Here is a 22,982-nt window from a genome sequence, read left to right on the forward strand (position 1 = left end):
GAGGAAGGAAGGCACACAAGAGCATTTTATTTTTAATTCAACCCTTTTGAGACTACTTTTTATGTTTAATTCATGTGGGCATAACAGGATCGTTTTCCTCTTTTTTCTTAGCCAACCTCCATGCGAGCTATCCGTGCTAGGTATGACCCTTATCTACAGACAAGACACCGAATAGAACAGGTAAGTTTTTAAAAAGTATTCTTAAATTAGGTTCTTATACTTAGTTAGAAGGTAGTACTGCTTGATTTCAGCTGAACCTGAAATACGGATGAAAAGTGTTTTTCCCTTCTGTAGGTTTTTAATGTCCGTCTGAGGGGGAGGGACTGTTTTGCAATCGCTAGCAAGGTCAGAAACACTGCTTCTTAGCAACTGTGTTATTTTCTTTTAAGAGTTCTATACTCTCTAAATTTCTTCTGATTTTTAGAAAATCATTTATGGTATGAAACTTACAGAATGTAGATGTGTAGAAGTGGATTGAATTGTAGCTTCTATAAGCCAGATAAGAAGTACTGTGACTGGATTGCTGAGCTAGGAAGAGGGAATCGACTGCAGAGGGGCACAACTCTTGGGGGCTATGGAATTGTTCGGTGTCATGACTGTGGTGGTGGTTATACAACCCTAAACACTCATCAGCACTCACCCAAGTATATGCTTAAATTAATAGACTTTATTATTTGTAAATTATACCTCAAAAACAAGTACGATATAAATGGCCTTGCTTTGTTCAAGATTGCAGATTTTATTTTTTATAATTTTACTTTAAACTTTTTCCATTTTAAAAAATGTGAGCACTGTCTATAGTTTTTACAGTAGCTTCTAGTAGGACAACTACACTCTCAAGTGGAAAGTAATGCATACCAGTCAGGAAGTCATGCCTCTGCTTAGTTAACTGTTGTTACAATGAATCCAAGCCCATTCTAACTTTCACTTCACTGTCATCCAAGCGTATGTGGATGGGGGTTCTCAGCTTCAGTAGAGAACCCCGCTGGGGGAGCCCACGTGGTATGGAAAAGCATGTTCCAGACTGACTGCTGCTTCAGTTTCTTTTGACCCATGATATTTAATTTGTTTGAACTCTTTCAATAGAGTGTAAAATGTTTATGTTTACCAAAAAGGAGCATGAGTCTTAAAAGATTTAAAAACTGCCCTAGAGCAACGATTCTTTGCTTAACTGTAAATGCGCTAGACCACCTGAGTAACCCTTCCAAAGCACATGCAGATCTTCACCTCTGGAGGTTCTGTTCAAGTCTGGCTTAGCATCTTGGCAAGATGTTTTAAAAAAGCTACCAGGGTGATTTTGTTATGTATCCCTTGTAAAAACAGCCACAGGTACAGAGTATTGTTTTAGTTTTGGTGTATACATATTTGCAATGTATGCATGTGTGTGTGTAAATATGTATGCATGCATAAAAGTGTACATACATATAAATTGTTATTTGCTATTTTCAGAAACAAATATTTGAAAAGATACCTGTTTGTCCATATTAAGCATAGACATTCTTCACTGAGTACTTTAATTTGAATTCATAATTTGGTAGTCCACTTGACCCAGATTTTCTCAAGCCTAAGATTCGGCAAGATATTTAAATACCTGTTTTTAAAAACTAGAGGCTTGGCTTACTGTAGTTAACAAAATAAAAAATCTGTACCGTTCTGTCTCCTAGTAAAGGAGATACCATGTTTCATATTTCATCAATCAGATTTTTATTTTCCTTTTCTTTTTTTCCCAGAAAGCAGACTTGAGGTGCTACCACTGCCCAGAGTCTTCACAAATGATTTAAAACTTTAAAAAGTTTTAATTTATAACTACATTCTTAATTTTTCCTTCTAATCTAATGTTATTTTACTTCCATTTGCATCAAGTCCTGATTATGTTACAGTCATCTTCTTTGCCCCAGCACTTACCACTAGTCTAGCATGATCAATAAGTATTTATTATATTACATATGTTATTGTATTTGCCTTTACTGCTTTTTAGTTTATATGTTTTCAAATTTCCACTTAACTCTGTAAATATTGATGTCATGCTTCTTGTTTATTATTTTTAATTTTCTCCTTGTTGAGCTATAATTATTTTTCGTTTTCTTTCAAAGTCAAACCTATTTTTTTTAATCCACAGAATTTGCTAAGTATGTTTAATTGCTTCTTATTATTAAACTATACTGATGAAAACACTGCACAATAAAATCAGTAATTTGCAACACCTTCTTAGGGTGGTTGTCCATATCTTTCTAATGCTGATGAATTTATATTTGTTTCAGTTAAAACAACTTGGTCACAGTGTGGATAAAGTAGAGTTTATTGTGATGGGTGGAACCTTTATGGCCCTTCCAGAAGAATACAGAGATTATTTTATTCGAAATCTACATGATGCCTTATCAGGACACACCTCCAACAATATTTATGAGGCAGTCAAGTAAGAATTCCTTATTTTATCATATTCTGCAAAGTGCTTGTCAGTTTGTCCTAGCAGCAGCCTGTGAGAATTCCTTCTGTGTAGTGCATTCCTAGTTCTTTTGGGGTGGGGGAGGATTTTCTTATTTTATTTGCGTATTTGTGATGGGTTGTAAGGTTAAGTATGTGTTTTTCCAATTTGAGATATAACTGACGTACAGCACTAAGTTTAGGGTGTAGAGCATCATGATCTGTCTTACAGGTATATCATTAAATGATGTCAACAGTAAGTTTAGTTCACATCCATCATCTCATACATTCCTAGTTCTTACAGTTGCTTCTGTTTTGTGGAAAAGGTTTCTCTTCATCTTTTTTTCTTTTTTTTTTAATGAGAATGATTCATTGACATGAGTATTCTTAGCAAAAGAGCAATTCACAGCATCACTGACGCGCCCTAAACCTTAAGCTGGTCTGAACCACAGGAGTTGTTCCGATTGGGCTCGTTGAGTTTTCAGCACCCAAGAAGAGCGCTGGGTGAACTCTACCTGAGACATCGAGTTACTATAAAAATCAACAAAATAAGTGACTATTATTTGATAACTATTATTAATTACTATTTCATAACAATTTGTGTTTATTAATGGGTTCATTCATTCTGAATTCTAGTTGACAAAACACAATTATGCATTCTTTTGATTCCTCATATCTCAGTTTTTAGCAAGAAGATATTAAGGGTTCGTAGATAGCTCAGTGATTTGGGAAGTGCAGGTCTTAACAATAGTTTCTGTTTTTGGAAGTTTCAGGGACTCCTGGGTAGTTTCTGTGCACTATTCCCTCTTATTCCCAAATGTTTCCTGAGGGCCCACCAGGGACTACGCTCGGCTTCAGGCCCTGGGAACCGCACGGCGGCCTAGACGGATGTCGTTCTTGTCCTTGTGCTGCTTGCGTTCTGATCCGGCAAAGACAGTGAGTGCTGTGGTGGAGCAGGCAGGCCACCGAGACAGGAGATAAGGTGGCCGTTCCCGGACAAAGTGGTGGTATTTAAGCTGAGACCTGACATACAAGGCCCAGAGCAGGAAAATAAGACAAAGGCACTGAAATGGGGAAGAACTTGTGTTCTAGGAGCAGCAAGGGGGCCAGCGTGGCTAGGCGCCCGCAAACAAGGGGGAACGTCACAAAGTGAGCCTGAGTGAGAGGTATGGGCCAGATTATATATTCTTTTAAGGAGTTACCTTTTTATTTGAAATGCAGTAGGAAGTAGACGAGTGGTTTTAAGCAGGAGGCTGACATACTCGGGCTAGTAAGTGAGAAGTCCTTCTGGCCGTGGTCTGGCTGGTAGATGAGAGGGGTGCAAGACTGGGAAGCCAGAAAGGAGGCTTACATCCGTCCTAACTCAGCTGAGCGTGGTGGCAGTGATGACCAAGAGAGGGTGGATTAGAGCCGCATTTTTTTGTTGCAACTGACAGAACTTTGGTTGGGGGTAAGAAAGAGGAAGGAATCAGGAAAACACCTAGGTTTTGGTTGTAGGAAATGGTTATGGGTAGTGCCATAAACTGAGATGGAAAGGAGAGAGGGAAGAGGGAGAGAAAATCAAGAGTTCTGCTTTGGATATGTTAAGTTTGAAATACCTGGAATACATTCAAGCAGAGATGCCAGGAAAGCAATACAAGAGACATCTGGGCAGGTGTTACGCAACTGGGGATTATCAGCCTGCAGGTGGGAGTGACAGCCATGCACATGGAGGAGATCACCTAATGGGAGAGTTTCAGATCTCCAGAACTTGTTCAAGTCTTACAGGATGATTCCATCATTTTTGTGTACATGCACGTGAGTATCAATGCATAGGAGAGGTAGTGGAGTGGTGATCCCCGTAGGGATGGGAGCTGAGGAGGAAGGGACCTGGGAAATGGGGGTGAAGGAGTGCACTTACGTTTACTCTGTATGCAGTGTGCTGGGCATTGTGATTAGCATTTATTCATTTCTTTAATACTCATGGTAAACCTTCGGGTTCACCTTCGAGCATTTAAATCACCCCTGTTTTACAGGTGGGGAAACTAGGGAACAGAGAGGTTAAGCAGCTTTCCCAGAGTGGTGGAGTGGGTCTGTGAAACCCAGGCAGCTTTGCTTTCCAAGCCTGAACTTTGCTGTAATGCAAGAACCTGTGCTCTGTGTGAAAGTGCATGAAAATGTGTCTGTATGTCTGTGTGTGTGCGAGCACACGTGTGTGTACGTCATGAGAGCTTCAAAATATCAGCAGAAATGCGGTCTCTCTTTTCTTGCACTCCTCCCTCCTCAGGCTTTATTCTGGCTTCTCTTACATAAAGGGATGGGAGTCATAACTAAGTTATAAAGTTGTTAATAGAGCTCCTCTTAGTTTTTTGCAGGGTAATAAGTGGGACCAGTCTCTGAGTGCACCTAAAGGTAGTTTCATTACCCTCTAAAATGGCTCTTGGCACATGGTAGCTGTAAGTAAATGTCCGAATGCCTTTTGGTTGGAGATCGATCTGTAGGTCAGTCACTGACAGCTAAAGCCCTGCATAGGGCTACGTCTTAGAATTGGAGATAGGGAAATCTTTTTCTGTCCTTCCTACTTCCCCTATCCCCTTAACATCTTTTGCTCCCCTTTGGGTGTATAAATATGAAAAGAATAGAAAGACTTTTTCGTAAGTTCAAATAAGTATCAGAGGTAGCTCAAGAGACCCGTGTAAAGAGTTCGTCAGCTCAGAGAGTGTGAGCGCCTACTTTGTTTAATTGTCTCTGAAGAATGTCACAGGTGATTCTATGTCCATGACTCTAGACTTTTCGCGACAGCTGGCCAGTGTCGTCTCTTCCTCCTACGGGGCATTAGCAGCAAGATGAGCTGGTGACCATACTTCTGCTCATTCGGAACTTGATCATGAATATGAGTCATGCATAGTAAAACGTTTGTCTTTCAGACTTCAGCAAGTGATGATGTAATCCAACTAATTCTTCTTAATAATGCTGAAAAATCAAATGATAGCTTAGAATAAAATGTAACTTGAGGAAAAATGATCTTAATTAGTTCAAAGTCCCATGACATTGGAATGGCAGCTGTGCCTCAGAGGCTTGCTGACTAAAATTCATTTAACTCGAGATTCTCTAGCAGGATAACACCATTGCATTTTTTTTCTAGCCATGCTTATATATTACATACTTTTTTCTCAGTGCCGCTATTCTTGTGTTGAAGACGTTCACTAGCAAGTTGATTTGAGCTACAAATACCTCAGTCGCCTCCCTCCCCCAGTCCCCGTAAAACTTTGCCACAGTGCTTTTCAGTCTGTGGTTTGGGTCCTTTGGGTCATATGGGCTGAGCCAACTGCAGATCTGCATGATGAATTTTTACGATGTGGCTAGTTTTTGAAATTTTTGTCAATTGAAGCTTAAAAATTTTTACTTTGCTCTTGGTGTGGAGTTTTAGCTTTATTTTTTGCAAAAGTGTTCTGGTGCCTAGTGGTAGTTGTAAGTTGTCTGTTGTAGGGATAAAAATGGAGTCTTATATTATAACCATCTAGCTTCAGGTCCTGATACGTCTGTAGTAAAAAACCCTGTGGAAAAGGAAGCCTCTCTCTGTAATGGACTAGGAGGCAGACCCAGTGTTGTTTTGTTTCTGTTCTTGAATTTACCTCAAGAGGGCAACATACACTTCCAGATAAAAATTTATATATGGTTTGAGTCTTCATTGCAACAAATCTCATGAATGGCTTTTGGGAAGCAATAAAAGTACAATCTGGGAGCCATAAAACCATCCGTAGGTGTTACACTGACTCTTGCCAACCCACACTTGCCATATTTTGCGCTTTTCTCCTGATCTTTCTACTTGTATCAGAACATCCGAAAAAAGCCAATTTCTGGCATCTTGTTTGCTTTGTTAAGGTGAATTGGTTTTTGTTTTTTAGGGAAACATTGTATAATTTGAAGAAATACTAGTCTGGTTGGTACCGTAGAACTAGTGACTTAGAAAACTGTTTTCAAATGTTGCCATCTTTGTGAAATAAAAGAGCCCAGAGATAACTGTGTTTTGGGCATAATGAGTTTTCTTCAGAGTTTTAGATATTTACTGCAGTTTTCTGTTATCTTGCACAGAGCGTATTCCTGAGAACTGATAGGGTCGCCCAGTGAGGCCGACCTCTCTTAGATGAACTTCATGTTTTTTGTGACTATTAGTTGATATTGGTTGTTTTTTTTTTGCTGACTGTCATTAGCTTAGCAGAGGTTTTTCTTTAGAAGATTAACTTTAAATTAGGTTAAAAATACTGTGACAGATGGGTCAACAATGTTTAAGGTTAAAAGTCTTTGTTCAAGTTAGGGTTAGCTCATGTGTCTGTGCCTGGTTATCATGTGTCTAACCTGATTGAAAATTTGCTTCTTAAAAGATGAAAAGTTAGGGTAAAGAAAAGCCCTAAAAAAGTGAACCTGGTTATTACTTATGGCAGGTTAGTAGCAAAAAGTATGTTGAATCCTTGCAGATTGAAAAACTGGAAAGCTGAGTGAACGGAGTTCAAGGACAAAGCAGGGATAGTTTCTGTGAACACTCATTATATCCAGCAAAGGTGATAATCACTCATTTCGATCGGCTAGACTGAGACTCTTCAGTAGTCTCCAGAGAACAATTACTGGTGACTATGGTCTTCTAAAAATCATAGCTCTGGAGATGAAAAAGACCCACAGTGGATATGAGTCACCCATTCACCAGAATGCAAATGTTGCCAAATAACTCAGAACAACCTTTTAAAATAGCTTTATTCCTTTTTAATCAGCCCTGCCCAGAAGCAGTTTTACATTCAGTCTTTAATGCTCCTTGGCTGTTTTCACAAGATGCAATTTAAAAGGTAGTTACCCATCAAGAAGGGGGTGAGTCATACCATCTCCCTATGTAATAGAGTTAATTCATTTCCGTTCCTTCCTCTTTTTCCCCTTATCAATAACTTTAAATCCTCCAGCTAGGTCCTTATCGTCTTGGAAAAGCTAGAGTGCTAGACAGTGCTGGATACCAGGCCCAGAAGACAATTCCTAGACTTACAGAGGTAGGAAGAAAGCCCAGGCACGGGAGGAGGCCTGAAGGTGCCTGTCTCCTGTCTTGCTGCCCTGAACCTTATTCTGGCTCTGAACCTCCTGCATTTCTGGGCCTTTATATTTTGACCCATGGATTATATAGAAATGGGTGTTTAATATCTGAATTTCCAAATATGTGGAATTTTTCTTGATACCTCATTGTTACTGATTTCTAATTTAATGCCATTTTGGTCAGAGAGGGCCTATTCTTTATGATGTCAGTTTTTTAAAATTGTTATTGAGATTTATTCTGTGGCCCAATATTATGGTCTTTTGGTGAGCACACTATATATATTTAAAAGAATGTATATTCTGCAGTTGTTAGTAATGCTCTGTAAATATCAGTTAAGGTGGTTAATAGTGGGTTTTTTTTCCTGTTTAGTTCTATCACGTGCTAAAAAAGGGATATTGAAATCTCCATTGTCTGTTTCTTCCTTTAGTTTTATTAATATTTACTTCATTTATTTTGAAGCTGTTAGGAGATGAATGTACATTTATGATTGCTGTTTTCCCTGATATATGATCTTTTTTCATTATAAAAAAACCTTTTTATCATTACGAAATGTCTTACCAGTAGTTTTAAGGTTTCCTTTATTTGCTGTGAATTTCGCCATTAGTCTTCATGTATTTACTATTTGCCCTGTGAATTATCTTTTTCCATCCATATGTATCTCTGTACTGCAAGTGGAGTTCTTGTAGACAGCAATCTACAGTGGTTGAGTCTTGTTTTTTGATCGATTTGACATCCTTTCAGTTAGAGTGTTTAACCTGTTAACATTTAAGGTAATTACGGATATGATTGTATTTGCACCTGCCAGTTTAATCACCTCGCTTCGGTTTTCAGTAGACAAGACTAATAGTTTTACCATAAACTGTTACTGTATAATTCTATACAGTGCATTTTTTTCAATATCCCTTAATAGGGAGTGTTTTTTTTTAAGAGAGAGGATCACTGATACGTAACAACACCTTAAGGATAGAAGGCACTTAGTAAATGTCGTTAAAGGAATGCCGTGGGAAGAACTGTGCATTAGGAATCAGGAGACAGGCTCCAGACTCTCTGCCATTCATTATTTTACAGTATTACTTGGTTTAAGCCATTTACGTGTTCTGTGCTTCAGTTTTCTCATCTATGAACTGAGAAGGTGGGACTAGATTATCTCTAAAATTACTTCTCTCTCTGCCATTCTGTGTTGCAAAGATTTCTCTTAGAATGAGAATTATGTGTTCACAAGTTATTTTTCATCAAGCAGTTATCTTCTGACAATGACAGGTTTTCTGTAAAGTAGTCATGTACATAGTCCTTAGATTTGAACATGAATATAATATTAAGAATTGTAATAAATGCGATTATTTTCTATTAAAATGCATTGCTGTTAATTCTTCAGCTATCTGATTAGGGGTATAAAATGGGAGCATTCTTGTCAAAATCCAAAATGTTATGGGTTGTTTTTCATATACCTTAAACCCTGTAAATTAGCATGATAGGGAGTAAGGGCCCCTGATTAGTCTCTAAGCTGCCATGCAGTCACCAGCTTAGTCTTTCATAGATAGTATTCACTTAAAAGTAAAAATCCTGTTCCTGTTTCCTCAGTTTGTGTCACACAGAACTTGAGTACTTCATAGGCCCTCTTGACATAATTACCAATATCCAGGGAGCAAACTTGACCACCATCTCAAAAAAAAAAAAAAAAAAAGGAAAAATATAGTTACTTTTAAATCTTCAAATACACCGAACAGCCAACTCAATCATTTCTCAGTCTAGAATATCACTAGCACAGTATTGTACAGAACATAAAATTTTATTGAGATATTTTTCAGATATGATTATAGCAAAAAAAGAATTTGTTCTGTGGCATTACTACTGAGAAATTACACCAATAACCCCAGGTGTATTTGACAATTCAAACAAATCTTTGGCTGTCCAAAGAAATTTATAAATTCTACGTGCTCATTTGGAAACTGTAGGTACTGAGAATGGTTTGCACCTTGTGAATGATGAGATTTCATTACATTTCATCTCCATACCCATTATTACTTTGCTATCTGGCTTGAGCAGTTTGAGTTTGAGGTAGAGGGGTGTCCATACAACAAAGGTTCCTTTCATCTTTCAGAAATTGGGGCCTAGAGCTCTAGTGAGATTTCATGAGGAACCAGGCTAAGGCACATCCAACTTCTTTAATGATAGAGGGTTTAAAATTGGACTGCAGCGGATTGATAGCAATGAGAAGTCACAATGGCTGCCACAGCCTTAGAGTGAACCAAGAAACAGTTTCCAGAAGATAATGAAAAGACTTTAACATTGGTTTGCCGTCTTCCTTCAGTGCCCCCCTGGTTGGGGTCCATAGTGCAAGGAGATGTAAGTAATAATAGATACCACTTTTGTAGGTCACTTTCTTCCTTCCAGAAATAGAAGCATGTTCGCAAGAAATGTTATATATATATCCATTTGTATTTCTGCCACTTCCAGCTCTTTGTTCTTAAGTGGTTCTTGGTTTCATCTGTGTGTCTTATATCCCTGCAGCTAGATTGTTAAGCATCCCTAGGCAGGAGCTGTTACATTTTTATTTCTATAGAATACCTGGCCTAGTGCTAGATACCTTGTAGATCTGACTCTTTGCAAAAGGAAAGAAAACCTTAAAATTATCTAGAGTGTAACTGTAGGAATGAACAGAGAACTCCAGTGTCTCAGTTATGCCTAATTCATTTATTCATTCTTCACATTTGTATTTTTTTATACTGAAGGAGAGATTTTAGTGCTGAAGCCCTTAAGCAATTACCTCTAAACATGTTCACGCCTACTGCCTTGCGGGAGTTTCCTGTCTATATGGACAAATACACCCTCAAATAACAACGCAAACTGTATTCATAGTACGGGCAAGGTGCCTTGGGACTGGGAGTACCAGATCTACTGAGAAGCCCTGGGAAGAGACCATGAGGGAAGAAATGTTATTTGACCTGTTTTGAAGGCTGAGTAGCATTTGGTTTTTCTTTGCTTTTAAATTCCCTGGTTCCTGGCCCATCCATCCCCCTCCTTTGTAAAAAAATGCTGTTAGTGTTTTAAGTTAAACTTTACAGGGGACATGAGCATCTTTTGTAATTGGTGCTGCTCCTGTGACACACAAAAAGTGCAGGATTCAACAGAGCCCCACTGGGGGGGGTAGAGGCTTATTTAAGATGACCCTGTACTGCCACCGAAAGAGCAGTGGAATTGGAATCAGAAGACCTGGGTACAAGTCCTGACGTTGACCTTGTTTCTTAGAAGTTCATGATCAGGGCTGGAAATATGTGGTCCATTTCCTAGGTGCCCACGAACATAAGTCTGTGCCCCACCCCCGACCCCCGAAAGGTGTGGGAATCGAACTGCGTATGAAGGGAGAGCCCCATTTTAGGCGGCTATCTAAGTGGTATGGAGGATTACAGCATAAAATGTATAGCTATGAAATGTCAGCCCAGGTGGTTTGCTTACATTAGTTGAAAGCCAGAATGTACATGTTTGCATATTAAAGAACAATAATTGATATCTTTGGCATCTCTGTTAAATGAAGAGGCAGGTTCAGTGATCGTAGGACTAACTGTGGCATTTACAAAAAGTCGGAGCATAGTGATCTTCAGGACAGATGGCCTTCCACTCTGTTCTTTAGGAAATACTCCATTGTTTTGTTATTCACATTTGATAAGGACTTCTGTTTAATTGCTTTTCAGATGAAAACACAATTCTGTAAAGAAGTTAGTGGTAAAAGCCTTTTGTAAATATAAAATTTTGTCGTTTTAGAACTTGAATTAGTTTTGGTTCTTCTATTTCTGCTCCTATAAAGGTAATGACATTTCCCCCTGAGGGAAGACATTTTTGCAATGGAGTTAAATTATTGTTTAAGAATAAGGTTGGCCTCCCTGCCTTCCCCTATATTCTGACTTGCTGGCGACACCTCTGCCATCCTTGCAGCCCCTCCTCTGCAGGCCTTGGTTGGGCCTCTGATGATCTGTGCAACACGAAGCTCAGCTAGTAATTTTCTCTGTCCTTTGGACAAATACCTGTTTGTGCAATTGCCTTCACTCTCGTTTTTCCCCGGTGATGCAAGGTAATACTGTGCTGCCAAGCTTACTAACTTAATGGTATCCTTTTAAGAAATACTGCAGGCTTTATAAAAATATCAATTAATTGAGAGGTTTGTGCTTGTGACACAGTTTTGGAATGCTTGATTCGAAGATGTTCTCACTGACTTTCTTGAATATACTCATTTAGAGTTTACTACCTTTGCGTTTTTTTTACATCAACCTTCATAATTTTCTTTCTCCATAATATATGTTTTAATTTAAAAATATGATTTTCCCCAAACACAATAATTGGTATTTGAAGAAAGTGAGTTACATTTGCACTTCTGTCACGGCATGCCTTATTGGTACCAATGTATTTGAGAGGCATGAGACTTTCTTACTTGATTTTAACAGGGAAGCCAAATGATTTAGTATCTTGTGCTAGGTAAGATTTGATAAAAATCTGAGCCCCTTTTCTGTCTTATGATTCATTTTTTAATAGCTTTGGACTAGTTGGTTACCTTTTGTCGCCTCTGGTAATTCTGTACAAGCCTTACGGAATACACTAATAAAGAGTGGAAAAGAGTTTGAGTGTCTGGAATGAGGACTTCAGGATTAGTCTTCCAGTGCAGTAACTCAACTTTCTTAATAATTTTTATTAACATTAAATAAGTCAGTTTTTATTGAGAATTGATGAAGGAATGAACTAAAGGAGTAGTTACAAATTCATGAAAATCTTATGATTTTTACTTATCAAAAAAGAGCCATGAGCTTCTTTGGAAAGAAGGAAATTAAATAGTAAAAAAAGGCATCCTTCACCCTCCTCCACAAACACTTGAGAAAGCAGTGGCAGGGTGCGCCAAGAAGAATCACTGGATTCTACAGCGTTAGAGAAGTTGAAAAGGAGAGGACTCTGATGTTCCGCGCTGGGTTGTCGAAGCAGTGAGATAAATTGAAATGTAAAGCAGGTTTTCGAAGTCGAAAGATGCAACACCAGATCCTGACTTGGATTTTACGAACTCTGTACTCTTGGATGGCACTTAATCCCTTTGAACATCAATTTCTTCATCTGTAAAATGGAGTTAGTAAGACACACTTTTTAGAGCTAATGGGAGCCTTCAGTGCGTATGGGGTGTATTGCGCAGTGCTTGGCCACAGTGGCCTCTGTAAATATTAGTTCCTGCCCCCTCACATGGCAGCCCCTCAGCAAGTCAAGTCATGTTTACTTTCTGTATTGCTGGCCAGCTTGAAGGCCATTAACTCAAACAGCTTGAATCTACAGTGGTACTTACTACTTTGATATCTGATTTTAGTGAAAGAGTAAAAGGATTCCTAATTTTATAAGTCACTGTTAAGATTAATAAGCTTGGCAGGAAGACTCTTGTGTATATAGAAGACGGTTCATCTGATTCTATGATCAGTATACATACCCCCCCCCCTTCTTTTTTTTTCCTTCTACTTAGTGTGACTGAAATATGGAGTGGGAAATAAATAATGCAGATGGTTTTCAGTTATATGAGAAATTGTTGCTAGGAACTGAAAAATAGGATTTTGACAGTTGAAATCACTGCTTTCAAGGCGATTATGGTTGCAGCATACTTCAAGAGAATAATGATAAGGATGATGATAACATCCCCATATGCCAGTTCATCACATCAGTCCTAGTAGGCATAGGCACTGTGTCCTCGTCTCGCAGACGATGAAATGGAAGCACAGAGAGGTTAGTAGCATCCCTTTTGCATAGTGAGGAAGTAGCGGAACCAGGATTTGGACTCAGACAGTCTGGCTCTGCAGCTCATGCCCTTAACCACTGTCTTATACTGGGAGGACTGAGAGAAGACAGTTCTTTGAATGGGAGCAAATGTCCTAAAGGTGTGGCAGGTTGTTTACATGTAGATTTGCTCTATAGGTATTCCGAGAGAAGCCTCACAAAGTGTATCGGCATTACTATTGAGACCAGACCAGATTACTGCATGAAGCGGCATTTAAGTGACATGTTGACCTATGGCTGCACGAGACTGGAGATTGGGGTGCAGAGTGTCTATGAAGATGTGGCCAGAGATACCAACAGGTAAGAAGATGGCAAATGATCTTGTACAAGCCTTCCATCCCACTGATTATATCTATGCTCATATACATCCTCTCCTCCTTCCTACCAATCTTAAAGAGAGAAGTGTTTATCTGTGTCTGAATTCCATCCCCACTTTCCTTGACCTTCAATTTTCTCTCTGGGTTCTTTTCCAGTAGCCTATAAACTTGCTCATATCTCTCCCTATTCCTGTCGTAAACAGCCTCTCCCGTATGGAAAGTAGAAAGTAGGGCTCCAGGTCAGTTTAAAGCAGGAGAGAAGGTCAAGGAAAATGGGGACCAAGAAAAGAATCTGAACAAGAAGGAAGTCAGAATGAGAATTTAAAAGACTCCTTTTTGCAGAGCAAGGTAGTGAGAGAAGGTTGGTGAGGCAGTGAGTTTAAACTTTGAGAAATGTAGGAGTGTTAAGTGTCTTGCCTGAGGGTTTCAGCCCTGGGCAAGTTTATTATGGATTCAGTGAGACCAAGGAATGACAATGGATTGTTCTTGGGGTGAAAAGGTTTATGCCCAGCTTTATTCTCCAAGCCACAGGCTGAGCACTAGAATCATGTCTGCACCCAGCAGTCTGCAGGTCTGTAATCCACCTCATCGCCACCCCCGCTCAGAGCACTGGGTGGAGCTCTTTATGTAGTGACTCAGTCAATAATAGCTTATTGCCTACGGGTGTGGGAGCGTTAGCCCAGCGGTAGGCCAGTGACATCATCAAGTAGTTTAGGGTCAGGTTAGGATCCCGGCCCTGGGAACTTCCACTTTCCCCACAATAAAGAAGGAAAGAAAGAAGCATTGATGGAGCCATATGAAGTTCTCTTTCCTCTAGAAATGAATCATTGAGTTGAGGAGAAAAGATACACATGAACGGCTAGCTGTATAAAGAACTTTATGATTAATTGCTGAATTAGTGAAAAACAAAAGGACTTTAGGAGTCCATAAGGCAGCAGACGTCACTGACCTGCAACAGTAAAGGCAGGCTCCAGGGAGTAGGTGCGTCCACGCTGAGCTGGATCTTAAAGGCTACTTCACTGTAACAGGGTTTGGGGAGACATGACCGCGCTGTGCTTGGAGGAATTAAACGGGGACAGAGAAGCAAACACTGGCCAACATCTCAAAAATGGCAGGAAGCATGTGAGCAAAGGAGGGTAGGTTCTTTCCTGTAGGTAACACAGGTCTGTTGGACTTTTTTTGAGCACAGAGAAGACTGATGTGTATCAGTCTTGAAAAAGATTAACCCGAGTGGAATGCATTCTTGTAGGAGCTCCAACCAGGAACACTGGTGAGACAGCTGCAGTAACTGCCGCTGTCCTAGAGAGGCACTGAGGTCAGGGAGGCTTTCTGAAGGAAATGCTGCTAGGCTGAGGCTTACAGGAAGAGAATGAGTGGGGAGGCAGGTCAGGCGGGGGAGGTTGTTTCAGGTCGAAACAAAAGCACAAGCTCCCTCCTGGCGGTGGGAGCACATGGCGCCCTGGGGAACTGGGAGGGCTTTAGATGGGTCAAAGTGTACAGAGGGGCAGGAGATGAGGCTGAAGAGGTGAGCAGAGGCCAAATGACGAGGAGCCTTCGAAGGCAGCACGGAGAGCTTGGGCTTTAACCCAGGGACAAGCTGTAACCTGAGTTGTGGTATGAGAATATCTACATTTTAGAGAGATCACTTCATGGGGTCACAGTATGGGGATGGATTAAGTGGAGCAAGCTAGAAGGCAGGCAGGTTTTCAGAGGCTTTTGCTGGGGTTGAAGCAAAAATGATATCCCAAAAAGAAGTGAATGACAGTGGATGGTGACTGAGTGGAAATGAGGGTAAGAGGACAAGGGGGAAATAGAAGCCTGGAGGGAAGATGAGTTTCATTTTGGATGCACTGAGTTTCAGGTGCCTGCAAAACAGCCGGCTGAAGGTTTGCCGTAGAGCAGGGCTGTCCAACAGGACATTCTGTGACGACTGGGATGTTCTGTGCCTGTGCTGTCCGATACAATAGCACAACTAAAGACCTGGATTTTTCATTTCAGTTAATTTAAATGCAAACGTGAATAGCCACATGTGCCTAGTGACTGCAGTATCATACAGTGCAGCCCTCAGAGTACTGGCTCTCAGGAGAAAGGCCTAGCCTCGTCCTATAAATCGGGAAGTCATTAACAAAAGAGATTAGAAATCCAAGCCATGGAAATGGTTGGAAACATCCAGAGAGAGTGGAATGGAGCCCTTGGTTTCCGGGTTTTGTTGTGGTGAGTGGGAATGTTGCGGTGCTGGAAGGTGAACAGGCTTCAGTGTCCAGTAGCCCCGGACTCTTATTAGGACTGGCTTCCGACTTGGATTGGCACCAGAATGCTAAGAGGATTCATCCAGCTGTCCCAGATCCTTCGGCCTTGTCACCAGATCCTTCTGTCTTCTCACATTTTTAAGGAAAGTGAAACCTATTTTGCACATAATGGTATCACTCTTCCTCTCTCATTCTACAAATAATTTCAAAAGATTTTTAAAGGAAAAAACATAAGATGCTGCTTCTGTGTGGTTTTGAGGTCCTTATTCGTCTTTTTAAATTAAATATTTATATTAGTAAGCTAATTTTGGCTGATACTGCTAAGCCAAATAATTTTGGTATATATTAACCCTTGTTACCCCATCCATTTACTGTCAGAATCTGAAGTGGGTGCCTAAGAGAATTTCTGAGAGTATCTCAGAAGTAAAATGATTTACTTGCAGGCCTTCTCAGAGGTGGAGATGTAAAGGAGACTTCCTGATATTTTTTTCCCCCAACCGTATTATTCATCATTTTGGGAATACTCTTGTACGTCTCAGAGATTGTCTTCCCCTCTGTTCTTTGTGTTGACCTAGTTGCCCATTTATTTGTGTAACAAGTAGTGAATTTTCTTTCCTCAGGGGCCACACCGTGAAGGCAGTTTGTGAGTCATTTCACCTGGCGAAAGATTCTGGGTTCAAAGTTGTGGCTCACATGATGCCCGATCTGCCAAACGTGGGGCTAGAGAGAGACACTGACCAGTTCACAGTAAGTGTTACCTTAGGCCAGGCGGATCTGTAGTGCCTTGGCCTGCTGCTTCTACCCGTTCCACTCTTTTTGATTAGTCACTATTGATTTTTCCGCCATTATTAAAGCTGTGCGTCCTCAGTACAGAACAGGGAAACGTGGTGGCGAAAAGGCGTCACAGCCCAAGTGCTGTCTTCCAGGATTTTTGATGCATAGGCTTTTTGGGGGTTTGTACATACACACAACCACACACACACACACACACACACACACACACACACACACACATTACACTTATATATATGATAGGGAATTCTTTTAATAGCTTTTTCACTTAATATTATGACAAGCATTTATCCAGGTAATAGCTTGGCCTCTGTTAAAATTTTTATCTAAGTAAATATCTGCTTAATTTTCATTGAATAAACATGTCATACTTTGCCTAACTGCTTCCAAATGTTTTAAAGTTGAAAATATTACCAGTTTTTGATATTGTAAATAGCACTGCAGGTAAACAATTTTATGCCTATAACTTTTTATATTAGTTAAGATAGTCTCTTTGGGATAAATCCCCTGGAGTAGAATTATCAGGTAAAGATTTAAACATAGTTGCTTTTCAAAGGGTTGTAATAATCTGTACTCATTTGAGCAGGGTTATCTTTTTCCCCCAAATGATTCTCTCCTGTTTATGTGTTTTCTGTTTATGTACATATATATAATCCTTTTGTCTTGAATTTGCTGGGTAAGAGTGCCATGTCATCCTGGGTTTTGTAATTATAGTAATATGTTTTTCAGGTTTATATTTAATAATAAATTAATCTTTTTGGAATTGTGTGTTTTTATCCTCTGACCAATTGTTCTATTGGATATGAATTATTTCTACTGTTAATATGAACTTTCTAGGTAAGAACATTATGGATTCATTGTTTTTTCTATTTGTTACAAATATTTTCTGCAACTTATCTTGGTCCTCTTACTTTTGTTGTCAGATCTCTTGATTGGTTGATCGATGATTCCTTCAGATGCTTTTAAGTTCAGAGCTACTTTTCTCTTCCAGGATTTCATTAAATAGTGAAAGAAAATACTCTCTTTTCTTATAGCCTTTCTGTTCTTTCAATTTTAATACCTAATGGGTTTTCTGTTTTTGTTTTTTACTCTATCACATGTTAACTTGATCCATGTTAGCTTTTGTCTTGAGAAACGAGGTTGGTCAAAGCTCTTTTTTCTTCAGCTTCTGATAGGGTAAGTGTCTTAGAGATATCCTTTTAGAGAAGAGGATGAAAAAATAGTTATTTCATCCACAAAAATACTTCTTCCTCCCGTTTTCAGTCTTCAGAAAAAGTTATTGCCATCACTTCTCCCCCTCCTATCTCTTCTCATGTTCTCTTTGCTCTTCTGGCTTTTCTTTTTTTCCTTCCTGTTATTTTAATTTGGTTTTGGAGGGAAAGGGAGAATGTATATTTTAGTTCTCCATGTTTATCTAGAATCCAGAATCAGTTCCATCATTTTTGCAAAAGGAGTTTATCAGCCCATGTTTCCTAGATTGATTATACAAGTAACAGAAGCACTTCCCCGAAATCCTGTTCCATGTGGGTTCAAACAAGGCAGAGAATAACGAGCATACGTGCTCCTGTGGATGGCTATAGAATATTCATGAAAGATCTGATGAACCTTTAATATCTAAAAGTTACGGGGAAAATGACATGCAGTCACAAAACACTATCCCTAAGACCAAATGGTACACAAAGAGTACAGCACTTAAGAATATGGCAGATATCAATGAGAGATATTAAAGTCTATAGTTACATTTCTTTAAAAAGCAACTTACACAATGGAAACCTCTGCAAGAATAATGTACCACAAAATAAGCGTTTTTATAGTTCACAAGATGTAGTACTGCTGGCCGTATAAATACTGATGCGGGGGTGAGGGGGTGGGTGAGAGGAACTGTGTGAGTCCACCTTCATTCCTTCATCACATTTTATGCAAAATCAAGATAAGAGCGTATTAGCAGTGCGAAGTCATGGAAGGCTAATGCTTGGTGTCTCCTTGCTATGAACCAAATAAAGAAATAAGGCAGCCGGCTGGGATAATACAGTACAGGAAATGACTATGTCAAAGTAGATGAATTATATGTATTGCTCAGTGTCCAGATAACATATGGACAGTGTGTATCTCAGGTTAGGAATGATGCCAGTTGGCCTGAGGACAGAACAGTCATATCCAGGCACTGGCATACTTATCCTGCAAAGGGGCCATATAGTAAACATTTCAGGTTTTGCAGGCCAAATAATGATCTGTGTCACAACTTTTTGAAAGTTGGGACAAATATATTATGTTATTAAAGGAGGACACAGTCTAGAGGTGAAGGCAGGCATTGAATAAGTTGTCAGTATGATGATGTTAAGAAAGCAATAATCAGTATTCAATGGAGTGTTTTTGTTTTGTTTTGTTTTTTATTGAGGCAACTTATACATGAAGGTCAGGAAGGCCTCTCTGACGAATTGGCATTCAAGCTGAGACCCGAAGATTAGGTAGATAAAGAAAAATTGATGCACTTTCCAGGCAGAGGAAATCGCCCTTGCAAAGGCAGAAAAACAAGGCTGTGAGGGTGACGTGAGATGAAATTGTAGCAATAGACAGGGCTGGGTTAGTGAGGGCTTTGTAATCCAGCACACACAGGCTTTGCTCCAGTGACGCTGTAAAAACAATGAGTTTCTGTTCTGTCTGCATGCCCTCCCTTGATGGAAAGGAAAGGCAGTCTAAGGACCAGGTAGATATGTGAGAGAAGCCGGCCCAGATTGAACCCTCACCACGGGTACTCTCTTAGGTTACTAATGGAGAAGTAATTTTCTGTTCTCTATTCATAGGAGTTTTTTGAGAACCCTGCTTTTCGTCCTGATGGTTTGAAACTCTACCCGACCCTGGTGATTCGTGGAACTGGGCTTTATGAGCTGTGGAAATCAGGAAGATATAAGAGTTATTCTCCCAGTGACCTGGTCGAATTGGTGGCTCGGATCCTTGCCCTTGTGCCTCCGTGGACGCGCGTATACCGGGTGCAGAGGTACAGTGCTACCTTTTACGCCAGCAAGGATCAGGGACTACCTGTCTATTTACAATTTCCAATGAGAATAGTCTGATTTCATATTAAGGGTTTTGAAATTTTTTAATTAAAAAATGGGACATCTGGAATGCTATTTATAAGTAGAAAGGGATGGAAATGAAAAGACAGTAGGTCCAGGCCACTTTGCCCGTATCAAATGTACTCACGCATTCACGTCCATTCACTTGTGGACCAGGGAGGAAGTCCTGATGGCAGAAGGCAGGGGGCGCGGTCCCGGGAGATGAACATCCTCTTTCAGGGCCGCTTGGGTCTGGGTGCGGTAGTGAGTACGCGAGGAGGGAGTGGGGCTGTGTGTGTTACGTCTCTTCTAGAACCTCCGAAGCAAAAAGAAGGGGACAACCATCATTCTGTTCACATATTAATATAAATGTGGAGAGAGAGTCTGCATTTATATTATTCCTGATCACGTGAAGGATATCATCTTAACTGTTTTTTTCCTAGGAGAGGGAAACTGAGGTGTCACTCACAATCATGGGCCTTTTATTTACTAGAAACATAGCATAACATTGAGGAGAAAGTTAGCCATTAAGTTACTTATCTACCTACAATCCTAACAAAGCCATTCCTATATTTTGCAGGTCATTAGGACACATTTCCACCACCCTGTAAAAACTGCCCGTATTCCATTATTACAAATACAGACCAAAAGTGTTGGTGCGCCGGCTCCTCGGATGCTTCCCAGTTATAATCTGAAACTCAGAGAGCAGGGAAACTCCAAAGAAGGAGGCCGGCCACTCCGGGTGGGTGGGTGGTAGGTGTCCTAAGCGAGGGACCTGACATGCAGGGTTGGGCGGCTACAGGACAGGTAGATCCCCACACCCACCCTCCAGGTCTTACAAGTGTACAGAGAGGCCAGAACTGGGTTCCGTCCCGGGGACCATCGGATGCTCTCAGCACCACGTCACTATTTTTCCAGGCTATGTCCTTGGGGCAGCCCCTTGGGTGGGGAGGCCAAGCAGAACCCACATTCCAAGGACAGGGGAGGAGTGAGGAACCTCTAATTGCCAGGGCCCTGCTCACAGGTCAGCTGGCACTCATGTCTTCTCAGTGACCCCCCCCCAACAAAAAGGTGACTAGCAAATAACATGTATAATCAACTACTGGGGCTAGTACTCTGCTGAGCACAAAAATATATTACTAATAGTAAAGCAATGAATATTGAAAACAAGCAGATTTATTAACTAAAGGAAAATATTAAGAAAATAAAATAATGGATTTGCTTAAAGGTCAAAGGACATTCACAGTATACTTCTGCCACAATACAATTGATTTAAATTTTTTAAATTATTGGCTCAGCATAAGGATCTAACTTGCCTATATGATCGCAACTTTTAAAAATACACTTAAAAATACTAAGGAGATAGTAAATAGAAAATTCAGCTGTCAAAGTTGTTTGCATTGTCCTTCCTCTTCTTTTTCAACCTTTCTGGAACAAGTTAGTGGAAAAGACAGTAGGGGGTGTGGAATGGTGCGGACTTCCGCACTGGAGAAGCAAGGAGTCACAGGGCTCAGAAACAAAGGAGGGTGCTCTTGTTGAGGAGGCAGAGGTGTGGTGTGGGCTACAGCAGCCTGAATGTGGTAAAGAGGCATTCTCACAGGCTGACCAGGCCGGATGTGAGCTGAGCAGGCTGAGGAAGGTATCTCTGAGTGTGCAGAGGAGAGGACAGCCACCAAAGACTGGCTGCTTGCAGGGGTCGATCTAATAAGTAGATGATACAAAGGATAAATGGGAGCTAGGTTTTTTGGTTATCTGAAAAGGGAATTACAGATGTGAAAAGGGAGGAAATTAGAATGTACCCCCTCTTGTTTTAGAATAGGAAATGTTGGTGTGAACTTGTGATTTTCAACATTCAGGTAGAAATAGAAATAATTGTAGATGTAATAAATAATAATATTGTGTGTGGCCTTTTCACAGTCTATTTAATGCCACACATTTTACATTTCTGGGCTGTTTTTTGGTGATTTTGCCATTTAAAATGGCCCCTAAGCGTAGTACTGAAGTGCTGACACATGTTCTAAGTGAGGAAGGCCATAATGTACACTGTGGCGAAAATGCATGTTAGATAAGCTTCATCAGGCATGAGTGTTAGCACTGTTGGCCCTGAGTTCAGTGTTAATGAGCCGACTAAGGTGTCCTTAAACAGAAACACAAGTAAAACAAGGTTCTGTGTTGATGGGTTGATAAAAATGTGACTAGAGGCTCATAGGAACCTAGTCCTATATTTCCCCTAAGAGCAGTGTTTTAATATTCATTAAATCAGTGTTCATGGCAACATTGTAGAATATAACTACTGCAAATAATGAGAACTGACTGTATTTCGTTTCAAAGTACCCCTCCCACCACATACTTATTAATTACCAAGTAGAAAAGAGTTGCTTGACCATGGAGAAGCCTGGCAGAGATCAAAGTGAGTATCATCTTAGTACAAGTCACAGCTGTGTGCCACCTGATGGTATGCATTGAAAACACAGCATCATGTGTTACTCAGCTGGACCTGCATAATCTGAATCTAATCATGAGGAAACATCAGACAAACCCACACTGACGAACATTGTAAAAAATCACTAGCCTGCAACCTTCAAAAGTGTGAGGCTCAAGGGATGAGTTCATTGTGAAGGAGACTAAAAAGACAGCTAAGTACAACCCAAGGTTCTGCTGATCCTTTCGGTCCAAAGGATGTAATTGAAACACTGGCGAGGCTGGAGTGGAGTCTCAGTTAGGACATTAGTAAAGTATCAGTGTTAATTTCCTGGTTTTGATGGTTGTATCATGGCTATGTAAGGGAAGGTCCTTGTTACAGGAAATACTTAGAGTATTCTAGAGCTGTTGGGACATCCTGTTCCCAATTTACTCTCAAGTTGTTCAGGAAAAAGAGTTATTTGTACCACACTTGGAACATTTTCTGTAACTTTGAGATTGTTTTCTATTGTGTTCATTTAAATTTTTAGAAACAAAGATGCAGTAAGTATTAACAAAGACAAAAGAAAAAGTCCTTTGCATTTGGCTGATTTGGGCAACCAGAGAGCAGTGAAGATAGGACTTCCCAGCAGCTGGCATGGCAGTGACATCTCTGCGGGGCTGGTCAGTGCCTTTGGGCAGCAGTGCTGTCGGCTCCCAGTGAGTCCCCACAGACATTTTGCTCCCAGGGTCAGTGTTGTGGCTGGACCTGCCCTGACACCTGCTGTGATTGCAGCCACATCTCAGCAGAAGCCCCCAGGGAACTTTGAGGAACTGGACTTACTACTCATGCCCCAAATGATACCTGGGAAGCCCGAGGGGCACACAGCAA

General features: G+C 40.3%; 1 protein-coding gene across 8 annotated transcripts in view; it reads left to right on the plus strand.

The window, feature by feature from the left end:
- Positions 1 to 22,982, plus strand: part of ELP3 (elongator acetyltransferase complex subunit 3) — a 126,553-nt gene that overhangs the window by 11,570 nt on the left and 92,001 nt on the right. For all 8 annotated transcript variants that reach the window (XM_073232739.1, XM_037024690.2, XM_037024691.2 and 5 more), the window contains exons 6-10: positions 112 to 180; positions 2,262 to 2,416; positions 13,415 to 13,576; positions 16,463 to 16,589; positions 19,439 to 19,632. In XM_073232739.1, coding sequence (XP_073088840.1) covers positions 112 to 180; positions 2,262 to 2,416; positions 13,415 to 13,576; positions 16,463 to 16,589; positions 19,439 to 19,632 — 707 coding nt within the window. The remainder of the gene's footprint in view (positions 1 to 111; positions 181 to 2,261; positions 2,417 to 13,414; positions 13,577 to 16,462; positions 16,590 to 19,438; positions 19,633 to 22,982) is intronic.

Source organism: Manis javanica, chromosome 3, assembly GCF_040802235.1.
Source record: "Manis javanica isolate MJ-LG chromosome 3, MJ_LKY, whole genome shotgun sequence".
NCBI classification, from domain to species: Eukaryota; Metazoa; Chordata; class Mammalia; order Pholidota; family Manidae; genus Manis; species Manis javanica.